This window comes from Rhinoderma darwinii, chromosome 2, assembly GCF_050947455.1.
Source record: "Rhinoderma darwinii isolate aRhiDar2 chromosome 2, aRhiDar2.hap1, whole genome shotgun sequence".
Classification (NCBI taxonomy): domain Eukaryota; kingdom Metazoa; phylum Chordata; class Amphibia; order Anura; family Rhinodermatidae; genus Rhinoderma; species Rhinoderma darwinii.
The window spans coordinates 283,485,856-283,511,809 of record NC_134688.1 but is presented as its reverse complement, the minus strand read 5'-3'; the positions used below and the strand labels follow the sequence as shown (position 1 = coordinate 283,511,809).

General features: G+C 43.7%; 1 protein-coding gene across 2 annotated transcripts in view; it reads right to left on the bottom strand.

The window, feature by feature from the left end:
* Positions 1-8,685: 8,685 nt before the first annotated feature.
* LOC142743013 (uncharacterized) overlaps positions 8,686-25,954 on the bottom strand; it is a 50,571-nt gene continuing 33,302 nt past the window's right edge. For both annotated transcript variants that reach the window (XR_012881479.1, XM_075853350.1), the window contains 3 exons: positions 10,175-10,316; positions 9,764-9,900; positions 8,686-9,594 (listed from right to left, as the gene is read on the bottom strand). Coding sequence is in view for 1 of the 2 variants with exons in the window: in XM_075853350.1 (XP_075709465.1) it covers positions 9,283-9,594; positions 9,764-9,900; positions 10,175-10,316 (591 nt within the window). In the remaining variant the exon portion in view is untranslated. The remainder of the gene's footprint in view (positions 9,595-9,763; positions 9,901-10,174; positions 10,317-25,954) is intronic.

Here is a 25,954-nt window from a genome sequence, read left to right as displayed (position 1 = left end):
CGTGGCGATACCAAATACATATGGTTTATTATTATTTTTCAATAATAAAGGACTTGATAAGAGTAAGGGTATGTGCACACACACTAATTACGTCCGTAATTTACGGACGTATTTCGGCCGCAAGTTCCGGACCGAACTCAGTGCAGGGAGCCGGGCTCCTAGCATCATAGTTATGTACGACGCTAGGAGTCCCTGCCTCGCTGCCGGACAACTGTCCCGTACTGTAATCATGTTTTCAGTACGTGACAGTTGTCCTGCAGCGAGGCAGGGACTCCTAGCGTCGTACATAAGTATGATGCTAAGAGCCCGGCTCCCTGCACTGTGTTCGGTCCGGTACTTGCGGCCGAAATACGTCCGTAAATTACGGACGTAATTAGTGTGTGTGCACATACCCTAAAAGGGGGATTGTGTTTTATTTGATTACTTGAAACTTTTATTGTTTTCAAACTTTTATTTTCTGCACTTTTTTTTACACTTTTTTATACTTTTTTGACACTTTTCTTCAAGTCCCACTAGGGGACTTGAAGGTCCAATGGTCAGATTTTTTTTTTTCTAATACATTGCACTACCTATGTAGTGCAATGTATTAGATCTGTCAGTCATTCACTGACAGCAAGCCGATTAGGCTTCGCCTCCCGGCGGGGCCTAAATCGGCTTCCGTAATGGCAGAGCAGGAGACCATTGTGTCTCCTGTTGCCATAACAGCAGTCGCAAGTCCCGATTGCCTCTCAGGGCTGGCGATCTGCTAGTAACCGCTATGATGCAGCAATCGCTTTCGATTGCTGCATCGAAGGGGTTAATGGCAGGGATCGGAGCTAGCTCCGGTTCCTGCCGTTACAGGTGGATGTCAGCTGTACAGTACAGCTGACTTCCACCGCTGATGACGCCGGATCAGCTCCTGACCCGGCGCCATCTTGCCGGCAGCTACGGAAGCCGATCAGGCTCCGCCGCCGGGCGGATCTTGACCGGCTTCGGTGCTAGGCAGACCGGGAGGCCAGTATTAGGCCTCCGGTTGCCATTGCAGCCACCGGAACCCCGGCAATTTCATTGCTGGGGCTCCGATGAGCTGCAAACACCTTAAGTGCAGCGATCGCGTTTGAGCGCTGCACTTAAGGGGTTAATGGCGGGGATCGAAGCTAATTTCGGTCCCCGCCGTTACAGTCGGATGTCAGCTGTAAGATACAGCTGAGATCCGACGATGATGGCACCGACTCAGCTTCTGAGCCGGTGCCAAACATTTGACGTAAATGTATGGCATTTTGCGGGAAGTCAATGCTTTCCATAACATACATTTACGTCAAATGTCGGGAAGGGGTTAATAACAATATTAATTTAATTATTTTTATTTTTTTTAAATAACGAAGCATCACTTATAATATGAAAAAGATGAAATAATTCATTTTTAATGCGATTGAACAACTGTATAGTGAAAAGATATCATCATTTTTTATTTGATCATATCATAGTACTGTATTTTTATTATCATAATTCGTTGACAGTAATACGCTATTTTGTATTTATTATGAATATTCGTTCGATGTATAGAAGAAACCACTTGCCGTTAATGCGCTATTGTATAATTATGAAATGAATAGTCATATAGCTACAAAAAATCATCTTATTAAAGGTTTTATTATAAATAAATATAATTAAATAAAAGTTTAGTTATAACTATATGACTGTCTCCATTTTTTCGTTCAATCCTTCTGGAACTAATGTTTTTAATTTATAGATCCAGAAGTTCTCTCTATTGCATAAAGTCGCAAATCTGTTGGTGTTGGACGCTGAAATTTGTTCAATGGGAGTAATTGTGAAACAATTAAAATTGTCACTATGTGCTAACATACAGTGTCTAGAGATACTATGTAGCATAAACTTGTTCTTGCAATTGAGGGTATGTTCACACGGCCTATTTACGGACGTAATTCGGGCGTTTTTTCCCCCGAATTACGTCCGAAAAGAGCGCCTCAATAGCGCTGACAAACATCTGCCCATTGAAAGCAATGGGCAGACGTTTGTTCACACGAGGCGTAATTTAACGAGGGCGTCCGTAACGGCTGAATTTACGGGAATGTTTCCGCCTGAAAACATCCCCGTAATTTCAGCCGTAACGGCATGTGCAGGCGCTTGAACGCCGCGTCCATTACGGACGTAATTGGCGCTGCTATTCATTGGAGTCAATGAATAACGGCTCCAATTACGGCCAAAGAAGTGACAGGTCACTTCTTTGACGCGGGCGTCTATTTACGCGCCGTCATTTGACAGCGGCGCGTAAATATACGCCTCGTGTGAACAGACAAATGTCTGCCCATTGCTTTCAATGGGCAGATGTTTGTCAACGCTATTGAGGCGCTATTTTCGGACGTAATTCGGGCAGATGTTTGCCGACGTATTGGAGCCGTATTTTCAGGCGTAAATCGAGGCATAATACGCCTCGTTTACGCCTGAAAATAGGTCGTGTGAACCCAGCCTAATGATCAGGAAAAATTACTCTGCTAGGTGCAAGTATATTTTTGATGGTTTTTGCTCTTCTAAAAGTAATTAACGGTTTTAATGGTAAATTGTGTTTTAAAATTGAGTCTTTTTGCAAGATGTGCCAATGTTTGCACATGATGTCCCTAATTTTTTTGTGTTCACTATTGTATTTTGTAATAAAATTGAACGAAAATGTATTGTTTTTTTCTTTACTTAATAATGCTTTTTTTGGCTCAGCTATTTTAAAGAGGCTCTGTTACCAGATTTTGCTACCCCTATCTGCTATTGCAGCAGATAGGCGCTGCGATGTAGATTACAGTAACTTTTTTATTTTTAAAAAACGAGCATTTTTGGCAAAGTTATGACCATTTTTGTATTTATGCAAATGAGGCTTGCAAAAGTACAACTGGGCGTGTTGAAAAGTAAAAGTACAACTGGGCGTGTATTATGTGCGTACATCGGGGCGTTTTTACTTCTTTTACTAGCTGGGCGTTCTGACGAGAAGTATCATCCACTTCTCTTCAGAACGCCCAGCTTCTGGCAGATCACGCTGTGACGTCACTTCCCCAGGTCCTGCATCGTGTCAGACGAGCGAGGACACATCGGCACCAGAGGCTACAGTTGATTCTGCAGCAGCATCAGCGTTTGCAGGTAAGTATCTACATCGACTTACCTGCAAACGCTGATGCTGCTGCAGAATCATCTGTAGCCTCTGGTGCCGATGTGTCCTCGCTCGTCCGACACGATGCAGGACCTGTGAGTGACGTCACAGCGTGATCTATCGAGAACACGCTGTCTGCACTGCCAGAAGCTGGGCGTTCTGAAGAGAAGTGGATGATACTTCTCGTCAGAACGCCCAGCTAGTAAAAGAAGTAAAAACGCCCCGATGTACGCACATAATACACGCCCAGTTGTACTTTTACTTTTCAACATGCCCAGTTGTACTTTTGCAAGCCTCATTTGCATAAATACAAAAATGCTCATAACTTGGCCAAAAATGCTCATTTTTTAAAAATAAAAACGTTACTGTAATCTACATTGCAGCGCCTATCTGCTGCAATAGCAGATAGGGGTTGCAAAATCTGGTGACAGAGCCTCTTTAACACAATCCAGTTGTTTTAGGTCTTTTGTTTTTTTATATGCATCGGATAGAAGAGTACAGGGATCATTTTTCTCTCTAAAACGTTTATAAATAATACGGCTTTGTGTGTTAAAATCTGTATTTGATGTACAGTTTTTCCTGATACGCATGTATTGGCTATAAGGTATGTTCTGGAGCCATTTGCGGTAGTGCCCGCTTTTGTAGTCTAGGTAGCTATTAGGGTATGTGCACACACACTAATTACGTCCGTAATTTACGGACGTATTTCGGCCGCAAGTACCGGACCGAACATAGTGCAGGGAGCCGGGCTCCTAGCATCATAGTTATATACGATGCTAGGAGTCCCTGCCTCTCTGCAGGACAACTGTCCCGTACTGTAATCATGTTTTCAGTACAGGACAGTAGTTCCACGGAGAGGCAGGGGCTCCTAGCATCGTACATATGTATGATGCTAGGAGCCCGGCTCCCTGCACTGAGTTCGGTCCGGGACTTGCGGCCGAAATACGTCCGTCAATTACGGACGTAATTAGTGTGTGTGCACATACCCTCACTGTCCACTTGTTTAAAGTGGGTTCGTGTGATGAAATTTTCTGTTGATTTAGTGATTACTAAGTCTAAAAATTGAATTTCCTTTTCCTGGATATTAAAAGTGAAACTGATGCCCCAGATATTATTGTTCAGGGACTGGCAGAATGATAGAGCCGAGGAGACGTCTCCCTTCCAAATAATAAAGAGGTCATCTATAAATCTCCTAAAAAAAAGTCAAATGGGTGGTTGCCCACATGTGTTGCCATATATGTACCTCTTCAAACATACCCATAAAAATATTAGCATAGCTAGGTGCTACACGTGTCCCCATCGCTGTGCCTCTCGTTTGATTATATATTTCTTTGTCAAAAGTAAAAATATTATTTTTGAGAATGAATTCCATGCCTTTGATTAAAAATTCATTTTGTGGTGGTAAAAGCAGTGGATCTCTGTCTAATCTTATTTTTAAGTTTTTCAGACCTATCTCATGCTCGATGTTACTATATAAGGAGCTAACATCTAGAGTAATGAGAAGTGAGTTATCTGTCGTGCTGATTGAACCAAGCTCTCTTATTAATTGTGTGGAATCTTTAAGGTAACTTGGGAATTCTATAACATACTTTTGGAAAAGTATATCTAAATAATGGGATAAATGACAGGTCGGTGATTGGATTCCCGATATAATGGGTCTGCCCGGTGGTATTTTTGCATTTTTATGCATTTTAGGCAGATGATAAAAGAATGGCATGTTAATATTAGAAGGTATTAAATAGTTTTTTTCCTTTGTGTTTAGTATTTTGTTTAGAAAAGCCTGATTGATCAAATGTTTGAGTTTTTCTGTAATTGTAAATAGAGGATTATGTGTTAATTTTGTGTAATAATTCGTATCTGATAGAATCCTGGTGGCTTCAGACTGGTAATCTGTAGTATTTTGTATGACAATGCCGCTACCTTTGTCTGCTGATCTAATTACTATATTTTTATTCTTTTTTAGATTTTTGAGGGCAGATATTTCATTTATGGTCAAATTGTTATTCTTAATTGTTTTATCTAGCTCTAGGCTTTCTAGATCAGTTGAAACTAAATGGTAGAATGTATTCACAAAATTTCCTTGATTACCTATTGGGTAAAATGTGGAGGGGGGTTTGAGTTCTGTGTGTGTGAAAGGATCAATTTGACTATTTTCTAGGATTTCCTCTATGTTCAGGGGGGTAATTTCATTAGATAATGTGGTTTTTGTGGCTAAAATTTCAAAGTGTCTGTGGAGTGTTAATTTTCTGGTAAATTTATGTAAGTCCAGAAATAGTTCAAACCCATTGCTTTTAGATGTGGGGCAAAAAGATAATCCTTTGTTTAGAAGGGTTAGTTCTGCACTATTCAGAATATGATTTGATAAGTTGAATATTGAACTGTATTCTAGATTCGGGGTTTGTATTAGAGTTTTTATTGTTTTTTTCCTCTTTTTGCCTCCCCTAGTTCCTCTGAAGCATTTTTTCTTTTTTTTGGATGAAAAAAATGTGTAATGGGGATTGTGATTGTGTGTTTAGGTCCTTTGGAAAAAGGAGTTGCTGTGAAGTAGATGGAATGGATTCATCTAATTGATCATTTGAAAAAACTGAGGTTAAAAATGGAACTGACATATTTGAGCCTTCTTTCGTATTATCTATAATAGTGCTTATAGATTTGACTGAGGGGTGGGATGGTTGAGATAATAATAAGTTATTTCTCTGATCAAACTCCGGTGATTTGTCCCAGTTTGGTAAAGGGGAATTTGACAATTTTTTACTCAAGTTGTTTGCTGTAGGAGAAATAGGTGGTGAATTATGAATGGTAAAGAGGGACATATCCAAAAGGTTCTCTGTTGGAGAGTTCGGTGTAGTAGGAAGGTGAAAATTTAATAGACTCTCTTTTGGTTGCTGGACCCCTGTAGTGTTAGGGTATGTTCACACGACAGCGTAAAATACGCCCGTAATTTACGGAGCGTATTACCCAGAATCCGCTTGGATTTCAGTCGTCTTCGAAGCGTAATTCCGGGCGTTTTTTTTTTCGGTCCGTCATGTGGCGCGTTTTCGTGAGCGTTTACGCTGCGTTAATTCAGGCGTAAAATACGCGCGTAAAACGAAGCGTTTTTTTGGCATGCTCCATGCGTAGGCCAAATCCCACCCACTAGGGGCTGTGCTTGTATTCCAGGCCTATAAAAATGCGCCACCCACATCCCCAACTTCCCTTTTTCAATTACTGGTTGTTTGTGGGTGGAAAATGAATCCAAGCATCTTACCAGGGCCATCCCAGCTTGACCAGCAGGGCGAAGAACATAGAGAAAGGCGCATAAGAGTGCGGCGCCGCCATATGGGCCTGTTGATGCACATTTTGCTGAACGTCATGCGCCGAAGAAGGATTCGCCAGGTAGGTTGGGGCAAGAATGGATTGTGTTCCAAATGAGTTCTAAATATACGCTGTTGCATATTCTAATGGACCATATGGTCACACTTTGTTTCCCAGGCACATGAAAGTCGGCGCAGATATTGGGTGCACCCCATAAATGTGTTGCGCACAGAAAGGGGACACATTGGGCAGCTTTATGAGGAGCTAAGAGGGTGAGTTTGTTTAGCGTTGTTTTTTATACCAGTACATAGATGATATATTTCCCCAAACCTCCCTTGCTAATGCTTGTTTGAGGTACAATTGTGCGGCCAGGTGTGTTGCATGAGCCTGCAATTGCTGCAGCAGACAGCGTTTCTCATTTCAACCTCACATGTGTATCCAGTTTGGCTGAATTTGTTCACTTACACCACTGTCTCTGAGTCTACATATGTTGGGCCTCTAGTTGACCTCTAATTTATGTAAACCTGCGTACATTGATATGTCCTTTTCTGTGGAATACAGCTGGTGCCTACATGTGTGTCATGTTGTCATCAATCAGGCGTTTATGTTGCACATGCTATGTTCTAGTATTTGCCTTTTTACAACTCTCTTTGTAATGCAACCTTAGTTCTCTATGTTGTTCCCTTTTGCGTCTCAGGATGTATTTTATATTGTGTCTGTCTCAACAGGTTTCCAGAAAAGTTCTATGCTTTTGTGCGGATGTCAATCCCTGCTTTTGACAGGCTGGCTGAAATTCTAGGGCCCCACCTTACGAGGCAGGATACCACTATGCGTGCGTCCATTCCACCTGTTGAGAGGCTGCTGATCACGTTGCAGTGTGTTTGTATATGTTTGAGGGCTTGTTTTACACATTGTGCTGGATTTTAGGTTAGGACTGGGCTGGCAACTCATGTGTGGTTTACTAATGGGTTTGCTAGAGTAATGTCATGTTGTTGTACCTTGTAAGGAATTTTGTCTAATTAGGTTTTTTTTTCGTTTTTTTCCAGATTTCTTGTAAAAGGGGAGAGTTATTCATCCCTGCACTTGCAATTCCGTGTTGGCAAATCCACCATCAGTGGAATTGTCAGGTGCACATGCCGGGTGATCTGGCAGTATTTGCAGCCCATTGCGATGCCCAGTCCGAATCGTGAGATTTGGTTGCAGGTAGCAGCAGGCTTTCAATCTGTGGCCAATTTCCCCAATTGCATAGGCGCCGTCGACGGTAAGCACGTACGTGTGCAGAAGCCACCTCGGTCAGGATCACATTACATCAAATACAAGAAGTATTTTTCAGTGGTCCTGATGGCGGTGGCTGATGCATTGTACAAGTTTGTTGCTATTGACGTCGGCGCATATGGAAGCACTGGGGACTCCCGGGCGCTACTGACATCAAATTTAGGGAGACACATACTGACAGATCAGGTAACTCTACCTCCTCCCCAACCTCTTCCTGGTACCACGCACCCAGTCCCCTTCGTTCTGGTATCGGATGAGGCTTTTCCACTGATGCCGAACCTGCTGCGCCCATACCCACGGAGGAGACTAGATGCCCGGAAGAGAGTCTTCAATGAGAGGCTGAGCCGGGCACGACGCTTCGTGGTTAGTAAGTGGAGGGTCTTTACCTGTGCACTTCAGTTGGATGCTTCCACAGTTGATGAGGTCATTAAAGCTGCCTGTGTTCTTCACAACTATGTTCGGGATCAGGAGCATGGTGACGTGGAGGTGGAGACATAGACAGCTTTCCGTGACCCCCACATCCACTGGAATTTAGGCAGACCATCCAACCGTGGAGTACAGGTGAGAGATGCCTTCACTGACTACTTCATGAGTCCCGAAGGTGCAGTGTCCTGGCAGGATTCCAGCCGCAGTGAGCAGCAGCCCATCCAGGAGTAGTGGAAAGAACATGTTTCGGATTTTGTCTAGAAAAGTGGGGATACGGATCAGACATCCACCCCCCTTATGAGACACTATGTGTTGGAGCAATGTGGCATGGGGGAAGGCACGTTCAAACGCCTGGAACCTGCCAACTGTTGGTAGAGACAATCTGCAGTAATGGTGGAGATATCCAAACACATACAAAAATGTGTGTTGGCAAGTCAGAAGATAATGTTAGTTGTCTTGCTTTTTCCATGTGTCCGTTTGTGTTTATCCCAATGTTGTGGGTTGTGATATAAAAAATTTCCAGCCAATCAAACTATCAACATCTTTTACTTTCAAGCTCGGTAACATATTGAGCAATTACATCATTGCCTCAAATGCTCCATCAATCATGGCAACAACATTTTGTAACATCACAAAACTTAAAAACATGAACTCATAACATGAGTGGGACACAACATAAGGGAAGGGGCTACATTTGGGTGAAACGGGGAGGAGAGTCATAATTTGAAGGGCCAGGATAATGGGGTGGGAAATGTTGAGGATACATCTGGCTATAGCCACTGGTGGCGTATTGGGAGGGTGGGTAAGGGAACCTAGGTTCCATGACCTGGGATGCAGCAGTGGAAATGGCTGAGGAGGGTGGGGGCTGTGGTGTCTCCGTCTGGGTGGAGACACTGACGGGTCGTGGGCTCAGGGGCATTGGGACGGATGGCTCCCTCACGCCAGTGGCCCGATGGAGGTTGTATACCAGCTCCTCCAGGGGTGGGAGTGGGGCTGCGATCTCAAAGGCTGCCCCCGCGGCTAGAGTGTAGGCCATGTAGGAGTGGCAAACATGGCGTTGCAACTGGCGGCAGCGAGATGCAACGGCGTAGCCAAAAAAATCGTACTCATCATCGCCGTCGACCCTCCGGATAAAGGACATGGCGTTGGACTCAACTTCCAGTTGGCGTTCCATTGTCCGGAGGGTCCTCCGAGATCGGTGTCGTGTGGGAGGAGAGTGGATGGGGGTGGCAGAGGGGTTGGGTTGGCAACTGGCACCTGGCTGGCAGCAGGTGGGGCAGGGTTTCGATCGCCCACTTCGGAGGACGGAGAGAAGGCTTGGTTCCGCCTCCGATGCCGAATCGTGCTCCGCTTCCGCAGGTGCCTGCCGAGAGGTGGAAGGAGTAGGATCCCTGTCCCTCAGCTTCTGGTCCTGTTGTGCAGGGGTATCCTCCTGCGTCGGGGGCTGAACATTGCCCGAGGATCTGATAACGTTAAAGGAGAATATGAAGTATTTGTGCAGCACACATGTCTCTCATCCTTTCTTTTTAAATTGCTGAACAATACCTAGCCCTCAACCACTATGCCTACCCATGCGCTGCAATACACCATTAAACAACACGTAGTGGTTTACAAATGGATGGAAAAACTTACTGGCGGAGTGCCCTGTTGGGCAGGAGGAACAGCAGCTGCTCGTGGTACGGGCATTGTGACCCGTGTGGCGGAGATGAGCCACTCCTCTCTGCTTTCCTCATGTCCCGCATGAACCGATCCCGTCTGGAGGTCTTTCTCTGCAACAAATAGGCAACAGGAACTCAGGACCCCAAGATCACATTATTCGTTTAAAGTCAATGTACCCTTTGTCTGTAGTTTATAAATAAAGTTACGTGTGGGTTCAAACAAACACAGCTAAGATGTGTGTATTTTAGATGTGAAAATCTACTTGCTCCTTTACTTTAGCCTGTCATCAGAAAAACATTGCTGGGCCGAGACACACCATTTCCCTGTATAAACCCAAAACATCATGATTCTATTGACCTACATGGGCACATGACAAACACTCACCAATTTCGCTCTGCTCCTTATTGGACCGCCTCACCCAGTCGGGGTACAGCGCCACGCAAATCTCCTCCCAGGAGTCCTGTCTCCGGGCCCGATTCGAATAGCCTGGCACCTGCTTATTCCAGAGATTGCTGCGAGCCTCCACCTTTACAACATACCAAGGCAAATTAAAACCAAACATAAATGACTAATCAAACTGTAAAGAACGTGCATTACCTTTGTGACAGATGGCTTAGTTTATGCAGTGCCAGAAAATAACAACACACACATGGTAATCTTTTGGGTGAATCCAAAAATCACATGACCAAATTCACTGCTAATCTAAGTACGGTGGTTACTTCATCAAGTAAAGTGCGTAATGCTACCCGTGGGGGTTGGAGATGCAAGGAAATGCAAGCCAGGGGGGATTGTGTGGTGGGGACCCATTGCTGTGCTCCAAACACACAGCAACCATCCGCAAGTGAAAATTGCAAAAGCACACATAAAGAGCACATGTGCGGCACACCTTCCAACACACCATAAAATGAGATACAAATATGCGGCGCACATTGTTGAAAAAATGTGCCGACACAGAGCAAACGACAAGAAAGCAATGTGGCCAGCTTTAACATTGAGGAGTTTCAAACAGAGAGAGTGGACAGTTTGTTAGTTAAAAACAGCTACACATGCGCTGTGCGGTCTGTGCGCAATTGCATGTGCAGTTGTTGCTACCCAAATGGCATGTTCCACAAGACAAGTTCAACAGTACATACATTGCATTGGGTATGTGTAGATTGTGGGCATGTATGTTAAAAGATACACAGATTCACAAAACACATGACAGAAAATGAGAACACAGGGCCTAGACACATGCTTGCACCTGCATAGTGTCTTCAGTGTACAAGGAAATCCCCCCCCCCCCCCCCCCCTTAAACACAATCCAAGCAACATTATGCCTATCATTTTGTACTTACTTCGGAGATTAGGGCATCCACGTCGATGTGCATCCTCCTGTACGTGGGGGGTGCCATGCTGAAGCAGTCAAATCAGGGGTTTTTATTACCTAGCTTAAAAATGACTAAAATGGCCTTTGAAAATGGCTGCATTGGCAACACCCCTTGGGGGAGGGCTTTTGAAGCTTGGGGCGTTAATTCGGAGCGTAATTTCGCGCGTATTTCCATCCGTAACGCCCCAAATTACGCGCACAAGGGGCGTCCAAAACGCCTGAAACACTTTTCAGCAGATAACATTGGCTTCAATGGGATTACGGCGCGTCGAATACGCCCCAAGAAGTGACAGGTCACTTCTTTGACGCGGGCGTCTAATTACGTGCCGTTATTTGACAGCGGCGCGTAAATTTACGCCTCGTGTGAACAGACAAGTGTCAGCCCATTGCTTTCAATGGGCAGATGTTTGTCAACGCATTCAAGACGTAAATTCGGGCGTAATTCAACGCGTAAAACGCCTGAATTACGTCCGTAATTAGTGCGTGTGAACATACCCTTATTGTATAAAGAGGTTTGCTTTGGTTTACTTTTTAGAGGAATTTTATACGATCTTTCTGTCTCAATTTTCTCATCTTATATCAGATTTAGATTTCCCTGTTGTGGAGTGTTTTGTATAGGTGTTTGTTTTATTATTTTTATTATATTTACTGTTAAGAAATAATCTGCGGGATTGCACAATTTCTAGTCTTTGATCTTGTGTTAGGGTACTAGTTCCTTGTTGTGGAGTGTTTTTGTAGCGGGGGTTGAATTCTATAAGAATTTTTTGCGGGGGTCTCTTTGTGTGAAATATCCCTGTGTGGGATTTCCTTCAGATTGGCGTATAAATTGTTTATTCCGGGATCTTATCTGATTTGTTTGATAATCTCTTCTATCTCTGGACAATTTATTGGCTTTTTTTTCAATTAATTCATGTTCCAGTTTGAATTCTATTATTAATATTATGATTAATAAATTGGAAATCTTGATGTTTAGAATAAGATTGCAGTTTTATAATAATTATTTAAATTTTAATACTGAGTAGGATACACAGTGATTTTCTCTTGTTGAGTAATCTATCAATCATCCCTTTAGTGCATTCCTCCATATAAGTCTCCCATTCAATAGTAAAGGGGAGATCCTCTTTGAAAGTCGACGAGAAAGGCATCCTCAGGCCCCTCGGCGAATTTTTTTTTATTTTTTTTTATGACCACATATGGGGTATTTACATACTCTGGAGAAGTTGCTTTACAAATGATGGGGGGCTTTTTCTTCTTTATTCCTTGTGGAAAAAGTTTTTTTTTTTTAGCTAAAACGACATCTTATTGTAAAAATTTTTATTTTCACACTTAAATTCTAATAAAAATTATGAGTCACTTGTGAGGGTCAAAGTGCTCACTACACCCCTGGCAGTGTTGATCCTCAGACTACACCTCCTGGCAGTGTCGACCCGCGTTTTTCTTTTCCACTTCCCGACCACTATGATGGAGCGCAGGTTCCTGTCGTGGATTTTTGAACCAGTGCCAGATCCATTTCAGCCTGTATTCCAGGACATTTTCATCTGACGGCGCCAGGGTTGCATTCATCATTTCTCTCCTCACCGGAAAGGCTCTTGCATGGGCGAACCCTATCTCGGAGAGACAAGGACCTGAGACCCGTGATTTCCAAGCCTTTCTCTGGACCTTTCGCATGGTATTTGAGGAGCCTGGACGGGCCTCATCTGCAGCGGCTGCCTTGATTAAACTACGCCAAGGAGACACCTCTGTGAGTGAGTACGCCATCCACTTCCGCACCCTGGCGGGAGAACTGTTGTGGAGCAATGAGGCTCTGGTAGCAGCATTCTGGAATGGACTGTCCCCTAGGATTAAGGACAAACTTGCTGCTCGAGACCTGCCATCCACCCTGGATGACCTCATCCTTCTGTCCGCCCGGATTGACATACGGATCCGAGAACGCCTCCAAGAGGTTCGTCGGGAGGGAGACCCTCCTAGTCTGGGCCCTACTTTGCAGCAACTCCTGCTGTCCTCAGATGTCGATCCGCCTAAGGAATCTGTGATGATGGACCGGGGTAAGCTATCCACCCAGGAGAGACAACGCAGACTCACTTCGGGACTTTGTTTCTTTGCGGCCTCGGTGGCCATCTTGTGCGCCTGTGTCCCCTAAAGCCCCAAAGCCTAGGGTTGCTAGGAGTGACAACCCTGGGTAAAAAAGTACTTTCATCCAAATTGTCCATACCAGCGACCATAGTGTCCGGCGAGAGAATGCATCAGGTCTCTGCGTATCTGGACTCGGGATCCGCGGCTAATTTCATCCGTAGAGATCTGGTGGACCTTCTTCAGTTGCCTACCACCCCTATGGAGAGCCCGTTGACAATTGCTTCTGTAGATGGTCTACCCCTGCCTAAACCAGTTGTTGCTGTGACCAAACCACTGAGGTTCCAAGTAGGGGCCCTCCACTCCGAACTGCTGTCGTTCTATGTCCTACCCAGAGCCGTTGATTCTGTGTTGCTGGGCCTGCCTTGGCTCCGATTGCATGCTCCAGTCCTGGACTGGAACTCTGGAGAGGTTCTCCAGTGGGGCCCCGAGTGTCACAATCGTTGCCTGGGACAGATTCGTTTGGCTCAGCCTCCTCTGCCTCAGTCACTGGCAGGATTGCCGAGTCATTTTGCTTCATTTGCGGACGTCTTTAGCAAGAAAGAGGCGGAGACACTGCCCCCACATCGGGCATATGACTGTCCTATCGAGCTGGTTCCTGGTGCTTCCCTTTCCCATTGAAGGGTATATCCTCTCTCTCTGCCAGAGACTCTGTCTATGTCGGCCTATGTTAGAGAGAACTTGGAGCGGGGCTTCATATGCAAGTCTTCCTCCACGGCAGGAGCCGGGTTCTTCTTCGTCAAAAAGAAGGATGGTTCTCTACGTCCCTGTATAGACTACCGGGGTCTCAACCAGATCACGGTGAAAAATAAGTATACTTTGCCATTGATCTCAGAATTATCTGACCGTATACGTGGTGCCAAGATCTTTTCCAAGTTAGACCTGCGGGGGGCTTACAACCTAATCCGAATTCGCCAGGGTGATGATTGGAAGACGGCATTTAACACCCAGGACGGACACTATGAATATCTAGTAATGCCCTTCGGCCTGTGTAATGCTCCCGCAGTCTTCCAGGAGTTTGTGAATGACATTTTCCGTGACCTGCTTTATGTTTGTGTGGTAGTCTATCTTGATGACATCTTAATTATTTCTCCAGATCCTATGACGCTTTGGAAACATGTCCGTCAAGTCTTGCTGCGATTAAGGGAGAATCAACTGTACGCCAAATTGGAGAAGTGTGTATTTGAGAGAGATGCTCTACCTTTCCTGGGCTACATCATTTCGAATAGAGGCCTCAAGATGGATCCTGAAAAGGTAAAGTCCGTCCTGGAATGGCCACGTCCTCAAAGCTTGAGGGCCATACAGCACTTTCGGGGATTCGCCAATTTTTACAGACAGTTCATCCCAAACTTCTCTTCACTAACATCTCCTTTCTCTAACCTCACCAAGAAGGGCATGAACGCTAAGGTGTGGACTCCTGAGGCAGAGTCCTGCATTCAATACCCTGAAGAGTGCCTTCACATCAGCCTCTATCCTCCATCATCCAGACGTTTCCCTACAGTTCTCGTTGAAGGTGGACGCATCCTCTGTCGGTGCTGGTGCACTCCTGTTCCAGAGAGGTTCCAAGGGCAAGTCTAGGGTATTTGGATATTTCTCTAAGCTCTTCTCTTCCGCAGAACGCAACTACTCGATTGGGGATCAAGAGTTACTGGCCATCAAATTGGCCCTGGAGGAGTGGAGACATCTACTAGAGGGCGCAGCTCACCCCATCCTGATTTTTACGGACCACAAGAACCTCACCTACCTCCAGACAGCCCAATGGCTGAATCCTCGTCAGGCCAGGTGGTCACTGTTCTTTGCCAGGTTCCAGTTTGAGCTCCATTATCGCCCGGCTGACAAGAATGTGAGAGCCGACGCCTTATCCAGGTCTTTTGAGACGGAGGACACTATGGAGATGCCCCATAACATTATCGACCCGTCCTGTATTGTTTCAGTCAATCCACTGAAAGTTGGGGACATCCCTCCAGGGAGAACTTTTGTGCGCATGGCTGACCAAAGGAGAGTCCTCTGCTGGCGACATGCCTCAAGACTGGCAGGTCACGCAGGGATCCGTAAGACCCGGGATTTGATTGCCCGTCATTTCTGGTGGCCCACGCTGCCCAAAGATGTTATGGACTATGTTTCCTCCTGCTCTCTATGTGCAACTAACAAGGTCGCTCACTCCAGACCCGCTGGGCTGCTCCAGCCATTGCCTGTGCCCGATGCTCCCTGGCAGCATATAGCGATGGACTTTATTACGGACCTGCCTCTCTCTGCCGGATGCAGCACTGTCTGGGTGGTCGTGGATCGATTTTCAAAAATGGCCCACTTCGTTCCTCTGACGGGTCTTCCGTCTGCTCCTCAACTGGCCAAACTGTTTATCCAGCACGTCTTCCGCCTGCATGGCTTGCCGCAGCATATTGTGTCTGATCGGGGGGTTCAGTTCCCCTCGAGGTTCTGGAGAGCCCTCCGCGGACTTCTAGGTGTGAAGTTGGACTTTTCCTCGGCCTACCATCCTCAGTCCAATGGACAGGTCGTGAGGAATAATCAAATCTTGGAGAACTACCTGCATCACTTCGTCTCTAGGCAACATGATGCTCCAGTGGTCTGAATTCTCCTACAACAATCATGTCAGCGAGTCAACAAGGAACACTCCGTTCTTCATAGTACTTGGCCAACACCCACGAATATCTCTCCCGGTTCCTGATTCATCCAAGGTAACAGCTGCTGACGCGGCCTTCAAGGACTTTCTACAAATTTGGCGGCAAACTCGATCCTCCATCCTGCTGGCAGTGGATCGTATGAGACGGAGGGCGGACACAAGGAGAAGAGAACCACCTCAGTTTCTTCCTGGCACAAAGGTCTGGCTGTCCTCCAGGAACATTCGACTATGAGTACCGTCATGCAAGTTTTCTCCCAGGTTCCTCGGAGCATTCGAGATCCTAAAACAAGTCAACCCTGTCGCATATAAACTTCAGCTGCCTCCTACCCTCAAGGTCCCCAACTCCTTCCACACATCCCTCCTGAAGCCAGTGGTCTTGAACCGCTACACCAAGACTCCTAGACCTGTGGCTGTCCTGGACACCAAAAGAGTTAGAGGAAAGACCTTTTATTTGGTGGATTGGAAGGGATTTAGTCCTGAAGAGAGGTCTTGGGAGCCAGAAGAGAACCTTAATGCTCCTGCTCCTCTGAAAAAATTTCTCTCTTTCTCTGGTCCCAAGAAGAGGGGGCATAAGAGGGGGGATACTGTCATGTCCGTGGCTGCGGGCTGTCAGCTCCGTTCCTCCCCTCACAGCCGCAGCCGCAGCCACAAGTCGGCTTAGGAGAAGCCAGCGCTCACGTCTACACACCAATGCCGGATCCAGTAGGGTGCGCACGCATGCTCGTGCCCGCTCTTAAAGGGGCAGCGCGTACACCGGATCTCGTTCCTGACCTTTGAGTACTCTGGACTATAAGAGGGGTCCAGCCCCCTAGTTCAATGCCTGAGCTTTGTTGTTGTATCCCTAGTCTGTCTTGCAAATGGCCCCCTAGTGTTTCCTGCTCCCAGTGGTTTCCTGTTCCTGTTCCTATTCCTGTTTCCTGAATCTAATGTCGTGCTTGCTGTAGCCATGCTGTGCTATATTCCACGACTGACCTGCCTCTCCACACCTGACGTCCACCTGCTGCCAAGTTCCTGCCTAGCCTGCCTCGCTACTGTCCGAGCTGCCACAGGTACCCTATACGAACTATAGACTTTGACCTGCGTCCTATTCCCCAGCTGCCATACCGACAAGACGGTACAGCCCAGTGGGTCACGAACCCCTCGTGACAGCTCTTTTGATTCTGAGGCCTGTGCTTCAGTCCATTAGCATACTAGGGCCACATGTGGAATATTTCTAAAAACTGCAGAATCTGGGCTATAAATATTGAGTTGTGTTTCTCTTGTAAAACCTTCTGTAACAAAAAATTTAATTAAACATGAAATTTTGCAAAAATTTGTCAATTTCACCTCTACATTACTTTAATTCTTGTGACACGCCTAAAGGGTTAATAAACTTTCTAAATGCTGTTTTGAATACTTTGAGTAGTGCAGTTTTTAAAATGGGGTGACTTATTGGGGGTTTCTAATATATAAGGCCCTCAAAGCCACTTTACAACAGAACGGGCCCCTGTAAAAATAGCCTTTTGAAAATTTATTGAAAATTTTAGAAATTTCTGCTAAAGTTCTAAGCCTTGTAATATCCTAGAAAAATAAAAGGATGTTCAAAAAAACGATGCCAATCTAAAGTAGACATATGGGAAATGTTAATTAGCAACTATTTTGTGTGGTATAGCTATTTGTCTTACAAGCAGATACATGTAAATTGATAAAAATGCTAATTTTGCTAATTTTGCAATTTTTTGCTAAAAATGTTGGTGTTTTTCACAATAAAAAACTGAAAAATTGACCAAATTGTACTTGTAACTTAAAGTCCAATGTGTCACGAGAAAACAATTTCAGAATTGCTTGGATAGGTAAAAGTATTCCAAAGTTATTACCACATGAAGTGAGATAGGTCAGATTTGAAAAATAAGGCCCTGTCAGGAAGGTCAAAAGTGGCTGCAGCAGGAAGGGCTTAAAGATGCCGAACAAAGGCAATAACTTGTCAGAGATTGAACAACGATTTGTTGTTTTAATTTATGGGGTATAACCTTTAGGCCTTATTTACACAAGCGTTTTTCACGTCCGTGATACGTGCGTGAAAATCACTCACGTCGCACGGACCTATGTAAGTCAATGGGGCCATTCAGACATTCCGTGTTTTTCATGCAGCGTGTGTCCGCTGCGTGAAACTCACTGCATGTCCTATACTTGAGCGTTTTTTGTGCATCACGCACCCATTGAAGTCAATGGGTGCGTGACAATCACGGACATCACACGGACGCACATCCGTGTGCTGTGCGTGATTCTCGCAACAGTTGCTCAAAAAATTATGAGAAAATGAAAACCACCTCCTTCAATTAAATTTGCATACGTTAAAACCACTTGACATAAGGATGCAATGCGCACAAAAATAACGCAGACACGCACCAAACACTGATGACAGACGGAACTGCAACGCACGCAAAACGCAGCATTTTTTATGCGCGCAAAGCGCACATGTTCATGTAAATAAGGCCTTACAGACCATGAACGACAAGTCAAATAAAAAATAACCTTCTGGAATCTGTCTTGGTCTACGTCTTGTGTATATGCCAGGAAATTCTCTTGGCATATACAGTGAAGGAAATAAGTATTTGATCCCTTGCTGATTTTGTAAGTTTGCCCACTGTCAAAGACATGAACAGTCTAGAATTTTTAGGCTAGGTTAATTTTACCAGTGAGAGATAGATTATATTTTTAAAAAAAACTGAAAATCACATTGTCAAAATTCTATACATTTATTTGCATTGTGCACAGAGAAATAAGTATTTGATCCCTTTGGCAAACAAGACTTAATACTTGGTGGCAAAACCCTTGTTGGCAAGCACAGCAGTCAGACGTTTTTTGTAGTTGATGATGAGGTTTGCACACATGTTAGATGGAATTTTGGACCACTCCTCTTTGCAGATCATCTGTAAATCATTAAGATTTCGAGGCTGTCGCTTGGCAACTCGGATCTTCAGCTCCCTCCATAAGTTTTCGATGGGACTAAGGTCTGGAGACTGGCTAGGCCACTCCATGACCTTAATGTTCTTCTTTTTGAGCCACTTCTTTGTTGCCTTGGCTGTATGTTTCGGGTCATTGTCGTGCTGGAAGACCTAGCCACGAGCCATTTTTCATGTCCTGGTGGAGGGAAGGAGTTTGTCACTCAGGATTTGACGGCACATGGCTCCATCCATTCTCCCATTGATGCGGTGAAGTAGTCCTGTGCCCTTAGCAGAGAAACACCCCCAAAACATAATGTTTCCACCTTCATGCTTGACAGTGGGGATGGTATTCTTTGGGTCATAGGCAGCATTTATCTTCCTCCAAACACGGCGAGTTGAGTTAATGCCAAAGAGCTAAATTTTAGTCTCATCTGACCACAGCACCTTCTCCCAATCACTCTCAGAATCATCCAGATGTTCATTTGCAAACTTCAGATGGGCCTGTACATGTGCCTTCTTGAGCAGGGGGACCTTGCGGGCACAGCAGGATTTTAATCCATTACGGCGTAATGTGTTACCAATGGTTTTCTTGGTGACTGTGGTCCCAGCTGCCTTAAGATCATTAACAAGTTCCCCCCGTGTAGTTTTCGGCTGAGCTCTCACCTTCCTCAGGATCAAGGATACCCCACGAGGTGAGATTTTGCATGGAGCCCCAGATCGATGTCGATTGACAGTCATTTTGAATGTCTTCCATTTTCTTACTATTGCACCAACTGTTGTCTCCTTCTCACCCAGCGTCTTACTTATGGTTTTGTAGCCCATTCCAGCCTTGTGCAGGTCTATGATCTTGTCCCTGACATCCTTAGAAAGCTCTTTGGTCTTGCCCATGTTGTAGAGGTTAGAGTCAGACTGATTAATTGAGTCTGTGGACAGGAGTCTTTTATACAGGTGACCATTTAAGATAGCTGTCTTTAATGCAGCAACAAGTTGATTGGAACTCTTAATGGTTGGTAGGGGATCAAATACTTATTTCTCTGTGCACAATGCAAATAAATATATATAATTTTGACAATGTGATTTTCTTTTTTTTTTTTTTTATAATCTATCTCTCACTGGTAAACTTAACCTAGCCTAAAAATTCTAGACTGTTCATGTCTTTGACAGTGGGCAAACTTACAAAATCAGCAAGGGATCAAATACTTATTTCCTTCACTGTACAATATATCAAATGTATCTATAGAGTTCTATGGGCTTGATGTCTGCCAAAAGAGTGTCCTTTTGTCATGTTTCAGCATATATTTATTCTTAGGCCTTATTCAAATGGACGTGTCCGTTTTGCGCACGCAAAAAAACGCTGCGTTTTGCGTGCGCAAAAGGTCCGTGTGGCATCAGCATATGGTGCATGGCTGCGTGTTTTTCGCGCAGCCGGCATCATTATGACACTCTAGTTTTATGTTGACAAACAGAAAAGCATGTGGTGCTTTTCTGTTTTCATTCATTTATTTTACTACTGTAGCGCACATCACGCGCAGCTCCCGGAAGTGCTTCCGTGTGCCATGCGCGATTTGCACGCACCCATTGACTTCAACGGGTGCGTGCTGCGCGAAACACGGCCAAATATAGGACATGTCGTGAGTTTTACACAGCACACATACGCTGCATGAAATTCACTGACAGTCGGAACGGCCCCATTCACTAACATAGGTCCGTGCGACGCGCGTGAAAATCACGCACGTAGCACAGACGTATAACACGTTCGTGTGAATAAGGCCTAACTGTGTGGAAAAGCTATTCAAACAAAGGGATCAAGCAAAAAAAAATAAAAAGTATACCGCATGGCATAGTTTTTTTTTTTTTACAAAGGGAGTCAATCAGTGACGCATGCAACTGTATGGTGCACAATTGCATATGTCCAGACTATACACCTCATATATATGATGGGAGATTTTCCTGGAGTGGGTAAAGTGAAGATTGGAAGTAGATGAAGCCAATGCACTTGCTAAACACATTTTAGAAGTAGGTTGAATCTGCTTGAGAAAATAGAAAACAAAGTGATGTTCCTTGGACATTAGGGGTACCCAGTAACCATGTTAATATTAATATTATACTATATATATATATATATATATATATATATATATATATATATATATAAATTTTACTATTGTCTAGAGTATATCAAGTTGTATATGAAACAATAAAAAGATAATAAAGACCTACTAATGTATGCTGTGTAACGAATCTGGGCAATTTCTTCACTTTTTAATAGATGTTGATTGGTATCCAAAAAAAATCATTTTATGTCCATAATGATAGAAGGCAGGGAACATATTGCTTTATATTATATGTATCTTCTTTCTATCTTACTTACTTTTGTTCTTTCGTTCTTTCTTTCTTGGGGGTTGCAGGAACCGCGCTTATCATATTCAAAGAGTTGTCTGGGATGAGACAACCCCTTTAAACTTCTGGACAACCCTTTAAAGGTAAAGTATCACAAATATTGTTCTGCCTAATTAAAAGCAGAAAGTGAAACTTAATCTCTTTTTCTAATCTGTTTTTATTTTTCATTTGTAGATTTTTTTTTGCCTGAGCTGCTGTTAAAGGGAATGTGTTGCCAGAAAAACATGTTTGTTTTTTTTAAATTAAACATTTAGTGTGTGGGTGATTAAACATTGTTCAAATTTTTTTTATTTTTTTCACGAGTCAGGAAATATTATAAATTAATTCTAATTTATAATACTACCCATTTTTGGTCACTAGATGGAGCTATCCCCAAAATTGCAGCTTTGCAAAATTGGGTAAAAAGCCCTCGCTCTAGTGAGCTCTCAGCATCCCCCCCTCCTTTATCCTGGCTAGTGCCGGGATAAACGAGGGGTTTGAACGGTGTAACCTCTTACACTGTGTGTCGCCATTTTTTGAGCTAACACACAGTGTAGTAGGTTTACATACAGTAGTAAACACACACAAACACGAACATACATTGAAATCTCTTACCTGCTCCTGCCGCCGCGGCTCCCTCCGGCCCGTCCGCTCCGTTTGCTGCCGCTGGTCCAAGTGCACAAATCCGGAAGCCGCGACCGGAAGTAGTAATATTACTGTCCGGCCACGACTTCCGGTCCACAGGAAAATGGCGCCGGACGGCGCCAATTTCGAATTGGACTGTGTGGGAGCGGCGCATGCGCAGTTCCCACACAGACGCCGTACACTGAAGTCAATGGGACGGGAGCCGTTCTCAGTCCCTATGGGACTGTGGCTGCCGTATTCCATGTCTGTATGTGTCGTTAATCGACACACACAGAAATGGAACAAAAAATGGCAGCCCCCATAGGGAAGAAAAAGTGTAAAAATAAGAAAAAGTAAAACACAAACACACAAATGAATATAAACGTTTTTAATAAAGCACTAACATCTTTAACATATAAAAAAATAATTTGTGATGACACTGTTCCTTTAACAGCATTTAGAGATATGCTTTACAGTAGCCATATGGACCACAGAAATCTGTGAACAGGAGGGGACTCATTGACTTGGGAGAGATTTCTAGGTATGCTCTGTGACCCGTGTAGAGGTCATTGTCCAGGATAGGATAGGAGGGGAGCTTTGTCCATTACATATTGTCAATGGTGGATCCTGTGTTATCTATATATAGGTGTTACTTTTCATTGTATGCTGGTGGAAAACCAAGAAAAATATATGCAATCTTTAGGTGACGGCGCCAGGCAAGTAGGAAGGATTTCAATGATTGGAGGTAAAACTTTCTTTATTCAAGTGGACTATACATTTCAGGACCATACCGGTCCCTTCATTAGGTCAAGTATAATCTATATAACCTCTGTTCATTGAAATCCTTCCTACTTGCCTGGTGGTGCCATCACTGAAAGAATGCATACATTTTTCTTGGTTTTCCCCCCTGCATTGAATTTCATCCCTACGGCAAGGAGTCGTCCTTCTAGGGATCGAAATAGGAGGCTGCCGGCGGCACACCGCCACAACTAAGATCCACAACCGTTCTTTCTTCGGGTGATATGCCCATAACCTAAGAACAGGCTAACTACTGGGTCTTGTGGTACTACACGAAAACGATCAAAGGTACAGATTGTGCTCTGAACAAACATTTCCTCTGAGGAGCGCCACTTTCTTCTCCCCCCATTTTGTTGTCCTTATACTTCCGTACCTTTTATTGTAATCCTGCTTGTGATGATAATGAGATGACAGTTGAGAAGTGATCTCTACAGAACAGGAAGTGGCAGTCTATTGTGAGGTTCAGTGGTCAGAGTGAATCTGCAAGATTATAGGATTATTTTTTCTAATATAGATAATGACATAGAAAATGAAAAAAATATGTTTAACATAAAAACTTAATTTAAACAATAGGTCATTTTCTGATGACATATTCCCTTTACATTATATGTAAAGTTTGCTTTTATTAGTCATCAGGATGGAAAAATAGAACAAGCGACATTTTTCATTATTTCACTTGACGTTCAAAAAGATCACTTCAAGAGTTGATAAATAATTAGCTATGTTATATAACTCATCACATTTTTTAATGTTTCTTAAACTGAATGCTACTAAAATGTGAGTTTAAATATATATTTATGTAGCTACTATGCCTTTTCAGTGATAACTAAAGGTCATTACACAAGTAAATACAATGAAAGAGATATAATTACTATTGTACTGCTGTTATTGAAATTAGCATAATTACATACACTTTGACAATAAATGTCAAGCATTTTCATATTTAACTCTGCTACATATTGTTAGATGCACATGCGAACAAGACTATGATGTAAAATCAGCGCTTTTAATTATTCAAATCTTCACACACTTAGTTGCTTATTCAACATTTTTTAGGAAGTAAAGAAAATTAGGCAAAGGGCAGTTGAAGAGGTGTTAGACAGATGTTGTAGGCCTGGCAGTGGCTTCTTTCTTCTCAGTGTAGTCAATTACTATTAATTATGCTGATTGCTTTGAGGCCAAGAGCATTTTGAGGACTGAGATTACCCACCCGCCTCCCTAATTCCAGCCAGTTTTAAAACCCAAGTGGAAAGTTATTCACAAACATTCTTCTCATCATCCTCTATAAGGATGTAGTCTGCAGATTACTGCACTCTGCAAAGTATAGTGGATATGAGAAAATAATTCATTTTCCCTTATTCTTGCTGCTCTAAAGATTTTTTTTTTGACAAGTTGTGTAATTATTAGATAATAACATAATACAGCCATGTACATTGCGAAATTATATATAAATAAACAATTTTTTAGGTGCATGTGCAAAGAGCCTGTATGGAGGTTTCCATTTGCCCAGACACCCTCCTATGACCAGGATCGGGAGACCCTTGCATTCAATTGGACTCAATTGTATCTGCTTCCTTAGGACTGGGCTGATGAGGCAAGGAAACCATTAGTTCCCTTTCCCGGCATTCGCCGGTTTTCGCCGCTTGCGTCGTTCATCTGGAGGAGGTCTAGTCAGAAGAGACTGGCACTATCTACATCTGTGGCGATATCTACAGGGACACTGTGGCAATACCTAGGGGGGCAGTGTGTTGCACTATCTACATTGCCAGTGTGTGGCGCTATGTTACTATCTACATGGACAGTGTTGCACTATCTACATGGGCAGTGTGTGGCATTATCTACAGTGGGTACTGTGGGACCATCTACAGGGGACACTGTGGCACTATTTACATAGGCACTGTGGCCTTATCTAAAGGGGGCAATGTGTGGAATTATCCACTTGTGCACTGTGGCATTATCTACAGAGAGCAAAGGTCTCTTTCTACAGGGGGCAGTGTGTGGCACTATCTACGGTGGGCACTGTGGCACTATTTACAGGCAGGCTTTTGCCCTATGAGTAATGATTAGCACATGTTCACTAGCCTGGCCCTTTATATTAGAGCTTGCAATATAAAGGGCTAGGCTGGTGGATACATTGAGACCAATACTGGTAGCACAGAAAACAGAGGCTAGGGGGAGCGTGGCAAAAATAACTTGATTTAAAAAGTATACATTTGCAACCCACCCCTTAAAAATCCTGCATTTGCCCCTGGAGCATGCAATATTTTTTTATGCCCGATTCCGTATAAAAAATCCTCTGTATACCTCCATTACCTAAATTAGAAGCATATAGCGGTATATTATGGTCCCACAGCATTCAATGGGTGAAGTATTGTGGCTCTGTATAACCCGGAGGTTGTATTGAGCCACAATATGATTATGAGCCTTTAGAGTACAATAACATAAATAGTTTATCTAGATGGGAACTTTTTTTCCCTTCCTTTTAGGAAGAATAAGAAGGCTTTTAATTAACTCCCTCCTTAAAGCTCCCGCTAAGCTAAGCGCCACAACATTTAAATATTGAAGCATTGCCCAGGTCCGTACATAAGCACCACTCTCTCACTGTCTGTGCAATGATCGGGACACCTGTACATTTCACAGAAAGGGTGTCCTCGCTGCGGCTGTGCCATAAATGGAATGCGCAGAGGACCCATGTGGGGACCTTGAGCACTGCTGCAATGTTTACATGCAGCGGCACTCAGATCAGTGGACGGTGTAGGAAGAGAGGGAATTGTTTTTTTTGTTGTTTTTTTTAAACAGTAAATGAAAAGCCCCTTTATTTCATGAATAAAAGGGCTAATAAAAAAAATCGCAGAGAACCTCTTTTATTTCTCAACGTGGAGCTCAGATGACTGCTGTCTGCTTAATGAGAATCCATAAACACAACAGATGCTGTTTATAACTAGAGGGCACAAAGGGTGTATTCACACATTCTGGTTTTCTGTTGTTTTTTGACGCAATTTGCATAGTCTCAGCATTGTTTTTTCGCAATTTTCCACAAACCTTAGCAAAAGATGCCCAAAAAACTCTGATATATGAATACACCTAATGAAACCTGTGGCCTCTTGAAGATCGAATCTGAGAGCCAAAAGAAGTGATTGTTGCCCCTTGGCTATTACTATGTCACTATCACTACATGTTTTATTATAGAATTTAATTTCCCACATTACAGACTATCAATATGATATTTTTAACAGAGTTTCTTTGATACAGAGATTGTCTATATGCATGCACCCTTTTGTTAAAGTGACAGACTTGTT